At 37.3% G+C, this 11,568-nt stretch overlaps 5 protein-coding genes across 5 annotated transcripts; 4 read left to right on the top strand and 1 right to left on the bottom strand.

Moving 5' to 3' along the window:
- Positions 1-45: 45 nt before the first annotated feature.
- Positions 46-1,326, top strand: C9374_003558 (uncharacterized protein; the record flags this gene model as incomplete). Its single annotated transcript, XM_044693099.1, has 1 exon — positions 934-1,326. The coding sequence occupies one exon, from the start codon at positions 934-936 to the stop codon at positions 1,324-1,326; it is 393 nt and encodes a 130-aa protein (XP_044555688.1).
- Positions 1,327-1,951: 625 nt separating this feature from the next.
- C9374_003557 (uncharacterized protein) lies at positions 1,952-4,444 on the top strand (the record flags this gene model as incomplete). The annotated part of the gene is made up of 1 exon (XM_044693098.1): positions 1,952-4,444. One exon carries the CDS (start codon positions 1,952-1,954, stop codon positions 4,442-4,444), a length of 2,493 nt encoding a protein of 830 aa, XP_044555687.1.
- A 553-nt stretch (positions 4,445-4,997) lies between these two features.
- Positions 4,998-5,636, bottom strand: C9374_003556 (uncharacterized protein; the record flags this gene model as incomplete). The annotated part of the gene is made up of 1 exon (XM_044693097.1): positions 4,998-5,636. One exon carries the CDS (start codon positions 5,634-5,636, stop codon positions 4,998-5,000), a length of 639 nt encoding a protein of 212 aa, XP_044555686.1.
- A 214-nt stretch (positions 5,637-5,850) lies between these two features.
- On the top strand, positions 5,851-7,892 carry C9374_003555 (uncharacterized protein; the record flags this gene model as incomplete). The annotated part of the gene is made up of 5 exons (XM_044693096.1): positions 5,851-6,127; positions 6,301-6,658; positions 6,761-7,257; positions 7,393-7,740; positions 7,831-7,892. 5 exons carry the CDS (start codon positions 5,851-5,853, stop codon positions 7,890-7,892), a joined length of 1,542 nt encoding a protein of 513 aa, XP_044555685.1.
- A 303-nt stretch (positions 7,893-8,195) lies between these two features.
- On the top strand, positions 8,196-11,477 carry C9374_003554 (uncharacterized protein; the record flags this gene model as incomplete). The annotated part of the gene is made up of 1 exon (XM_044693095.1): positions 8,196-11,477. One exon carries the CDS (start codon positions 8,196-8,198, stop codon positions 11,475-11,477), a length of 3,282 nt encoding a protein of 1,093 aa, XP_044555684.1.
- Positions 11,478-11,568: the final 91 nt, after the last annotated feature.

Raw genomic sequence — 11,568 nt, 5'->3', positions numbered from 1 at the left:
AGTCCAACTTTTTTTCTGTTTAACAACAAAAGAAAATACACCCACATGTTGCCGTCCAAAATAACAAATGCACAAGCCGAGTTCATGCTCAATTCACTCCTAATACAACCATCAAGTACCACCACTGCCGCTGTTTCCTCCGATGCAACTTCATCATCAACTCAACAACAAGAATCTTCGGAAGAACCCCTCTCCATCTCGGTACAATGCTGTGGTCATTATTTAACCACTGAAATTGTCTTGGAAATATTATGTCATTTGGATACGGCCAATCTTGCTCGACTTGGTATTCTCTCTCGTGATTGGTATCGATTCATTACATGTTGTTCATCATTATCATCAGCAGCAGCTTCTTCATTGGGCGTTCATGATCTTGTAGATCCGCAACAAACTCTTTCAGAATTTTATCAATCCTCGCCATGTTCTTCATTATGGGATCAACTGCTACGCACTCAATTCCATATCTTGTATTTTCCTTTTGAACAATTTGACAAGTTGAAAAAACTAAATCTCGAATTTTCCAATTCCTTTCAACTGTGCATGTATCTTGCGAAACATGTTGGAAAATTCAAAGAAATTACCAAATTGCAATATCAAATTTTAAATCCAAATGAAAGTTCTGAAGATGGAAAATCATTATTCATTCGAACACATTTCAAAGGAAATTGTAAAGTTGGAAAATCAAGAATGGCTCAAATTATTTCACATGGAATTTCAGCAACTTCGAGTGAAAATCAAAGTTATGAACCTACAAGTGCTTTCAAGTTATTAACTCGATCGTATCAGTTACATTTTGATGAACATTCTTATGCATTAATTAAGGGATCACTTTTTGATAATTCTGGAACCAAGACGGAATTTTCGAGAAGATCCATCTTTTCACCAAATGTGTATGCTGGTAAGACAAGTGTATTGTATATATTTAATGATGAAATGGAATCATTGGAGAGTATTCCAGAATGGGTTAAAGAAACAGCTGTCAATTTGACAGGTGGCATTCGTGTGAAATCCAACTCTGTCATTGGATCCAGAGATAATTCAGTTTCTGACGACAATCAAAAGCCACCATTGGAATTAATGGTCCTCAATACCTTCTCATTGACATCTGACAGCGCTCAAACACCAAAATCCTGGAAACGACCATCTCTCTACACTCGAGTCTGTCATTCTCAAACCTTTCAACATGCACTCAATAAGGCGAAAGAACTTTCTCTACCATTCATCTACTGTAGTGCCTCTACAGAAGATTTTGAAAGTGTAAAATTTGTGAATTTAGTGTCGCATGTGCTACTGTGTAAGATGTACGACATCATTTTGGAGAAATAAACGTTGAAATACCAATCGTTGCCGTTTAAACGGATAAAAGAACCTTAAGGTGTTGAGGTTTTTTTTTGTATTTCAGACATGACATCTGACAGTGGTTACGACGCGTCTTCAAGTATGTTTGGAAAGATCGGAGGTTCATCAGAAAGAAAAAGTACTCATCAACAAACATCAAAAAAACACCTTTTCGACATCACCTTCTGAACATACTGTTTCTTAAATTTTGTTTTCGAATCCTTCTCGAGTTCATCATTCGAAACAATTATAACAACAACAAGCATCTTTAGTCCACATTGAATTTGCACAACACGAGACTTTCGCATTTCCGTAAGAGCTTTTCATTACATTCAATACAATATTTGAAATGATGCACTTGACTAAATTATTCCTCTCTTCCATCATGACAACAATGAAAACTCGTGTTGAACCCACAAGAAAAATGATTCCAGGTTCATCATCGTTTCGCCAAAGACATTGGTCATGTTTGATTCTATTACTAATAGTAGCAGTAGTAGGAATCATTGTGTGGACAACCACAACTTGTGTGTCTGGTTCGATATTGGAATGGAATGAAAGGAATGAAAAATTTCAACACAACCATGAATGTCATCATCATCAAGAAGAAGAAATGGAACGATTGCATGTCAAGGGCATGGAATTGAAGGATGGCCATGATGAACCTGACCGACATGATCATCACAAGAATGGTATGGTCTCTAGGATGTGGACGGTTTTGGCATGGCGTAAGACATTGGACTTTTTGGGAAGAAAAATGTGGTTGGCAAGTGACATGCAAGGGATGGATCACAACAACAACCAACATGAAACGTCTTCTTCTCTCCATTCCACGTTCACATCCAATGTCATCAACACCATCAACACCATCAACAGCAACAACAACAATACTCATTCTCCTCTTCAACCTCCTGCTGATGTCCTTCTCTACTATTACAATGCTTCCGATTTTGAATTTCTCGTTTCCAATCTCACCAATAACACTCAAGCAGCTCAAGGATTAATCGTCTTGACTGCCTCTTCAACCTTACAGAGTTGGATTATTATTCCTTTGAGAATGATGGTCATTGTCATGGATGTCATTCTTTTCTTTGGACTTGTCATTTTTCGAAATAAGGAACCTGTGAAATCCAAATTCATACCAAGCATGTTATTGTTATTCGTGAATTTTATTGGTAATTTACAGAGTATTGTTGACAGGATTCCTGTCGTGAAATTATTATTTCAAACGTATTGGAATGAATACTTGTTAGAGAAATTGGCAAATCCATTGTTGGATGCGAGTTTGTATTTTTCTGAACATTTATTTGAACCTTATCAGTTACCGAGATGGTTTATCGATTGGGCTGTGTTTACCAATGTGTATTGCTATCTTGTGGCGTATGGATTGTATACCATTTCTATTTTGGGAGTTGTCATTTATAATATTCAATTATCTCGATTCTTGTTGTTAACATTTTTGAAAGAACGAAAAGACCAATTTCGAAATGCCATGATTGCATTTAAGGAAAAACAATTGGAAAAGTGGAAAAATGTGAAAATGCAGAAATTACAAGAAAAGGAACGTCAAAAAAACACTGAAACTGGTGGTGTGAATTTATCTTCGTTAGAAAAACGAAAATCTGTCAAATCTCTGTCACGTGCCTCCGTGTCCTCACTCTCGAGTTCATCCGTGGATGTCACAAGTCAAACGCATTTAGTGCCAACGATCAACTTGGCAGCTGTTCAATCCGTGTCGAGTTCAACTTCGACAGATTCTCTTCCAGCCGTGACCCCTCGATCTTCAATGATTTACAACACCATGCAAGGAACGGATGAAGCATTGACCGATGACAGCTTTGACACTGAAGATATGGTGGTCGATTTGACAAGCGATGACGATGCCGTGTCCACTTCCTTAGAAGAAATTTCCAAGTTTGGAAAGGGTGTGAAAATTTTGAAATTCCTTGAACGTTATCGATTGATCGACATCGGAATTTACACCATGTGGCTTGTCATTTGGTGGATTCTAGTCTCGATTGCAATTTTTACAGTTTCCACAGATACGACTGGAGCTATTTTCCCAAAATGGAATTTAATCCGAGGATATTGTTCTGGAAATGCCTATCTGAACGTCATCACCTTTGCTCTCATCATGTTTTCAGTGATCTTTTTAGTGGCCATGATTTCCTGGTTTTTCGATTTATTTGTATCCATTTACAAGTATGTCAAACGTCGAAAAGCTGACCAACTCAACTCTGTGAAAACTTCCAATTTTTTATTTTACCACTTTGTTGAGACAGATCCATTTGTCTACAGAGCAACCTTTCTCATGAATATGATATTCTCATTTATTGGTGCTGTGATTGCATTGTTTTTTTGGAATTCCACAAATTTTGTTGGATCTCTCATTATTGATTTATGTTTCACATTATTTGTGAACTTTTTAGGAGGATGTGTCGCAAATCCAGGAATTACAGTAGCACGAGCATTGTATGATTATGTGAAAACTTCTTCTCATAGAAGTAAGAAAACAAATTCCACACAAGATCAACCTTCGAAATCGACAACGATTAAGAATTTGAAAGAATTGGTACATGCGCCTTCTTCGTCTGATTGTTTGAATTATATTATTGCTCATGCGAAGGAAAGAGAATTGTTTTATAGTCATCTCAGAGAGGAATTTTCTTCTGAGAATTTATTGTTTACCGAAGCATTGACGAGTTTGAAAAAGATTAATGACAAGTTTATGAGAAGAAAAATGATGAAACTGAAAGAAATTGTCAAGTTGTACTTGTCAGAGTCGGAATCTGTGTTTGAGGTGAATTTGCCCTCTGTGTTGGTGAGAAATCAATTGAAGCCGTATTTTGTTGTCACTAAATTTATGGATGAACAGAACATGTCCGTGAATGATTTACCAAAAATGTTGAAAGATGTTGCTGCTCAAATGTTTCCCAATGTCACTCAAGATGTGGAAACAAAGGTCAGAAATGCTTACACTGAAATTTGTCATCCACAATTTTTAAGTGGAGTTCAAACTGAGGTTTACAAGAATTTATTGGATTCGTATTTCCGATTCATGGGCTCGAGAAAATGGTTGAATTTTGTGAAGGAGAATAATGTGTGAATGATTGACTGATCAAAGTTTCCTCAACGCTTCTTCGCTATTATTATATACTATTAATTGTATCAAGTTTTTTGCTTGACATACCTCGATCGCAAGAAAAGCTAAACCCTTCTTGCAACCTCCCATTCTTTTCAAACAAAACCACTAGGTGATGTATTTTTGAATACAAAAAACAAACGTTTACCATTTAATTTGTGTACAATGGACTTGTTGCTCAAAGTTTGTCGTCATTTAGGAGTATTGAAGCCTTAAATTGTTGTCAAAATATTGCAAATCAACGTGCAGAAATATTGATCTATCGGCCATGAGAGGAGTTTCTTGTGATGTCAAAAGTGGTGTTGTGTACTTGAAGACACAAACCACTCTTGCCACAAGAAGGTGATTGTAACTCCCAACATGCGTCATCCTCAATACTTTCTATCCGCTGACATTCTTGTAATTCACACTGTGGTGTGTATATTAACAATTATCAATCAACACCAACACCACATGACAATATTCCATAGTGGTGACAAACTTTGGTTACGGGGCTAACAACATTACCCCTTTAACATCATCCTCCTCCTTGGCTACTCAAATCAACACCAATGTCTTTGAAGGTTTTCTTGGAATTGGATTCAGGTTTTTTTGTTTTCTTTGAACTCACACCTGAGGGCAAGTACTTTCTTTCTTCCTTATCTGCATTCAGTTGTTGTTTGATTTTATCCTTCTCAGCTTGAATTTTCTTCTTTTCTTCTAATAATTTTCTTCGTCTTTCTTCCATTTCTTGATCAGTGCTACAGCATGAAGAAGAGGTGGGTTGAGAAGGGTGGAGTGTGTTTGATTTGGTGGTTGACGTTGATGATTTAATAGTGATATAGTCCTGAATCACGTGGACTAGAGCTTGCAAGTCATTCATGTTTAAATTTCCTGGCTTGATAATTAGATATTCATTTTGATCATCAATTTCAAATCCGCATAAAAACAATAAATTTATGGCTCCCGGTACATTCATCACAAATTCATTAAATTTTGGATTTGCCAATCTGATTTTTCGAAACTTTTCTTCATTCGGATGAGAGATAATATTACTACAAATACTATTTATAATTTGCAGAGTGGATGGAGAATTCAAGAGAGAATCTCTATTGCTCTCAATAAATTCCGAGGCTTGCTGATGCACAAGCTCCCATTCGGGTGGAAGTGTTTTCATTTTTTCTGATGTTTTTAAAATAGAATTGATGAACTTGAGTGAGGTTTGCAAAGGGAAAAGAGATTGGTGATTCAACTTTTCCTTAATACAATAATAAATTTAGTAAATAAGAAAATTTGTTATGTTGACATGCCTCTGTTGAGTTGTTGTGTTCTTTTTTGGAATTTTTTTGTTTCATCCTTTTTGAAACGAACGAAAAAAATTGCTCCAAGACATGATGATGCTCACGCACAAGCGTAAACTCCTTTCATTCGCTCCGTTACTGACGAATACCCCGAAACACAATGTGTTGCAATGCCGGCTTATAAAGAAGAGGCTGTTACCATCATTCCGAGAACGAGGTACTGACCCTAGCTCATTATTTCAACAAGAACAACAACAAACAGCAAACTATGGCAGTGTGAATGGACCATTTGATGCCCGAGTGATGAGTGCTAAAGAGGCTCTCACTCAATATATTAAAGGAGGTAATCGGGTATTCCTTCAAACGGGTAGGTATTCGGATGATGATGTTGTATATTTGGAAAAATTTACAACTGTTGTGGAAAATCATTGAATTGGCCAATATTGTATACAACCAATATATTGGATTGGTTGTATGAAATCATTGCACTGTTGTTGTATGAATGCTCGTACTCAACATTGTTTCCGAAACATTGTTCAGGATGTAACGTACCAAAATATTTGATATCAAATTTGGAGTCTCTTGTGGAAAATAAGGAATTAGTATTCGGGGAAGGCCACAAGGACAAGGTTGAATTTGTGGGACTCCATATCAATTACTATCCAGGCCAGCAACCGCCTCATCTGTTGCCAAAGAATAGGGACTTTTTCCATACCAATGCCATGTTTCATGGAGCTAATGAAAGAGCTGCCATGAAGGACAGAAAGGAAGATGAGGAACCTCTTGTGGATTATCTTCCAATTTTCTTGAGTGAGGCTCCACTTCTTTTCAAGAGTTGTAAATTTCCAATTGATGTGGCCTTGATTCAAGTCTCACCTCCTGATGCTCATGGTTATTGGTAAGTGCCAGACTTCGAGTTTCCCTTAACTTTGTTTGTCACTTGTATTCACATTGGTGATGGTTTTCTCACACCGTGCCACCGTATGAAAATGTACAACAGCTCACTTGGTGTTTCAGTGGATATTTCTCTGGCAGCTGTTGAATCAGCCAAATTCGTGATTGCTCAAGTGAATAGAAATGTTCCTAGAACTCACGGCGACGGTTTTATTCACGTCTCTCAAATCAATGCATTTATTTATCACGATGAGCCATTGTCTGAAATTCCGTGCGACATTAATTGCTTGGAGGAAACCGATAGAAAAATTGGAGAACATGTCGCTTCCTTAATTCCAGATCGAGCTTGTCTTCAATTAGGCGTTGGAAGTTTGCCAAACGCTGTATGTGCTGCATTGACCAATCACAAAGATATCGGAATTCACACAGAATTAATGTCTGATGGAGTTTTAGAGTTGTTCAAAAAGGGTGTGATTACCAATAGATACAAGGGATTGCACCAACATGAGATTTTGTGTACATTTGTGATGGGAACTAAGAATATCTATGATTTTGTAAATGACAATCCACAAGTCATTTTCAGAGGTGCTGATTATGTGAATGGTAAGTGTTAGATTGTGTAGAATATAATTTATATTCCTTAGATGTGCTCAACGTCAAATTCAATCCATTCTCCCATATGCGCCCTACGGATATTACTATCATCAACATTACTCTGTTTTGATCACTTACACTCAGACATTTCCAATATCAAGCAAAATAAGAACATGATCGCAGTGAACAGTGCTATTGAAATTGATTTATCTGGACAAGTCTGTGCTGATTCCATTGGTACAAGAATGTACAGTGGAGTTGGAGGACAAATGGATTTCATGGTTGGTTCTGCTAAGAGCAAGGGCGGTAAACCAATCATTGCCATTCCTTCAGTGACTGCTAATGGAGAATCTAAAATTGTGAATACTCTCAAACAAGGTGCAGGTGTTGTGACCACAAGAGCCCATGTTCATTATGTTTGTACTGAATACGGTGTTGCAGAATTGTATGGTAAGAATGTTCGAGAGAGAGCTAAGGCATTGATTTCAATTGGTAAGTGTTTGGTAATGATTGGGGTTGACTTTTTGTCAACAAATCATGACCCATAACAATCTGAATTTACATCCCATGTGTACAAATTAGCACATCCAATGCATAGAGACAGATTAACTCATGAAGCAAAGCAGCGTTTTGGATACTTTTAAGCTGCTTAATTTTTGAAAACCTTCCTAATTTGAGATTTCATAGAGTATGGTGAAATATTCCAAACGTCAATACAAGACATGTAATTTTTGTCACGCCAAACCTGTACTACTTACTTGATACACTTTTTCTCGTTTTGAACTCTTTCACTCCCAATCAACTGACTGAACTACTAAGGATTTTGTAATCAAGATCCCTCGCCATTACTTGTCGATTGTCACAATATTTCAGTTCACACTTGTGCCTTTTGAAAAAATATCTTCATCAAGAGCTTGTGTGGGTCAATCTGATTTGATGCATTCATTATGTCTTCCTCCAAAACCCCACTCACACCTACTTCTGTCAAAACACCCACGCACTCCCCAACAACTTCAGGAGGAGGTCTTTTCCGAGTGCTTTCTAATTTATCACAGCAACATGCACAGGGATCATTACACAACACTCAACCCTCCCAAAAACCTCCTCTTCAAGTTGCATCCTCAAGCATACATGTAGCCACAACACAACCAACGAGACGAAACAGTGATGATTCCGATGATGATGCATCCAACAAGAATCAATGGAAGAAATCTCTCACAACATTGATCATCACACTTTTAATTATTTTAGGTGCATTGATGATGATTTTCGCAACACTTGGAATGTCTTTCAGTGTCTATGGCTTGTATCCATCACAATGTGCGAAATGTCAAAATGCTCTCTATGCCATTTTCATTACTCTAAGTATTGGTGTTGTCGGAGCTTTGACAGCTCTCATTGGCTATTTGATTGTGAGTCGAGGATTATTGACCATTTGCTCCTCTTCGACGTCTTCGTCATCATCGTCAAACTCCAACAACACATCCAATGAAGATCCTCTGGTACATTTAGTGAAAACAAAATTTCGAAACATTCGTGCTTGTCCATGTTCGAGTTTGGGTTTTCGAATTGCAGAATCCATTCTGTTGATTTCAATGATTGTCATTGGTGTGTTTCTGTTTGTGGTATTTTTGGCAATTTATATTGCATTTATGGTCATTGTGGATAGTTCAATGGTGCGAAAGAGTGGATCCATTCAATTATCGAATATGGTCATTTTGGAAACGAGTGCACTGAAAACAATTCCATCGTATCTGACACCAAATTCACAAATTCAAATCAAACGAGATGCTCATGGATTAATTTACGTGACAGGAGAAACAGAATATGATATCATGTTTGGACAAGGATATGCATCAGCTCAGGATCGATTATTTGAAATGGATCTCGTTCGAAGAGCAGCTCAAGGACGTTTATCAGAATTGGCTGGAAGTGCCACTTTGGAAGATGACAAACTTGCTCGTTATATTGGTTATGGAAGATTGGCAAAAAAAGAATTACAATATTTGGATGAAAGAGCGAACAATACACTTCAAGCATATGCAGACGGAGTGAATGCTTATTTACAAAGTGGTAATTCAATGCCATTGGAAGTGACGTTATTGGGATACACGTTAGAACCTTGGACACCATATGATTCACTCACTGTTGTGAAATATATGGAATCCATCATGTCTGCAAATTGGCATGACGAGGAGTTGAGATACACTGCCATGTCACAAAACAACGTGACATTAGCAAGAATGGAAGTGTTGGACCCTCCAATTCCATTCGACGCTGCTACTGTACTCTCGAAACAAGAGTTGGGGTTGAATACCACTCTCGAACAAGATTTGCAATTGGAATGGAAACTCACTCGAAATAATACTGGTGCTTTTATTCCAAAAACTAGTGCTACCAACCGACGAAGAAATAGACACATCATGAAAAGTATTCATTTTGCATCGTCGCAAAGTCATTTTGAAGCTTTTGACGAGAAGGACAATCAAAATGCTGATCAAAATTATGCTTTCATGTACAAAACGTTGAATGATCTGTTGAGAAAAACAAAGAGAGCCATTGGATCCAATAATTGGGCAGTTCACAAAAATTTCACTGATAGCGTGAATGGATATCTTGCCAATGATCCACATCTCTTTGTGCAAACACCGAATCAGTTCTATCTTGTGAATATGAAATATGTGAGACCATATGTCAGTACTAATTCACAACAACCCAAGGAATTACTTGGTGCTGCTTTTCCTGGAGTTCCAGGAATTGTTCTTGGAAGAAATGAATATATTGCTTGGGGAATTACACTTGCATATACAGATGTTCAAGATATTTACATGTTAAAAGCTGATTCTACGAAGGAGGATCATTACGTGGTCGATGGTGTTTCATTGCCATTCAAAACATCCACCGAAACGATCAAATCCTCAGATTCTGCATCTGTGACCATCAAAATTCGAGAATCCATTTTTGGTACAATTGTTGGTTCAAGTTCTACCGAGCTTTTTGCCTATCGATGGGTTGCCCAACAAGACAATGACAAGTCCTTCAATTCTCTGATCAATCTCATGTTCAGTAAGAATTGGAATGAATTTCGCACGAGTGTGAATGGAATGACCTCCATTATTTTCAATTTTGCTTACTCGGATGTATACGGAAATATTGGTTACAAATTATCTGGATTAATTCCAATACGTAGAGAAGGTCATACTGGTCGATATATTGTCCGAGGAGATACCATGGCATGGGACTATTCAGGTTATTTACCAACGAGTCAAAATCCTGAATTGTTGAATCCAGCTAAGGGTTATGTGAGCTCTGCCAATAACAGAATAGTTCCTCCTGGTTATCCAATTTTGGTGAGCACAAATTACTTTTTCTCTTATCGACAACAACGAATTCAAGAATTGATGGATGCATTAATTGCAAATGTTAAAACATCTGGAACTAAAGTTACACTACAAAATATGATAGATATTCAATTGGATACATATAGTATGTTGTATCGAGAATATCGATTCATGTTTGTGAACATGACAAGTGACGTTGCACGACGTGCCTCCACTAGTTCATATGCTTCCAAACGCAAATACTCACAACATCTTCAAGCTCTGCTGTCATGGGACGGTTACATGAAACGTACCTCTACTGAGGCCTCACTTTTTGAAGGATTTTTAAGATACTTGAGTACACTTGTTTCCAAAGAATTTGGTGACACTACAGAAACTAAGAAAATGGCTCTCTTCTACTTTTACAAGGATGCCATGCTAAGAAACAATGACTCGGCATGTCTCGCCAAGAATTTCACATCATGCACAGACTATGGAGCTGCTACTTTCATCCGAGTGGTTGATTTATTTTACAATCAATATGAAAAAATTCCAACATGGGGAGAAATTCACACGAGTCCCATTCATCACATCTCTCGAAAAGATACTCCAATTTTGGGATGTCTCTCAAAAATTACACTCGCTACAGATGGAGGAACAGAAACCATTCTTTTGAATAATATGAATGAAAATTATGAAACCATCGAAGCTCCAGTGTATAGAGAAATTATTTCATTCAATTCGGTGAATTTGGATCGTTTCATCATTCCAACTGGAAATGATGGAAATTTATTTAGCAAAACGTATGATAATATGGGAAATTTATATGCCAAAGGTCAATATTTAAGTTTTGTTGCCAATGCAAGTCAAGTGACTGCTACAGATACCTATGTCATTCATGTCAAGTAAAATATATTGTTCAGATCTATTGTGATTTTTGTGTGCTCGGGTTCATACTGGAAGGACAAATCAAAATATTGGACCGTTCAGAAAAAAATAT

Source organism: Naegleria lovaniensis (genome assembly GCF_003324165.1).
Source record: "Naegleria lovaniensis strain ATCC 30569 chromosome Unknown tig001, whole genome shotgun sequence".
In the NCBI taxonomy this organism is placed as follows: Eukaryota; Heterolobosea; class Eutetramitea; order Acrasida; family Naegleriidae; genus Naegleria; species Naegleria lovaniensis.
This window is presented reverse-complemented; position numbering and strand designations above follow the sequence as displayed.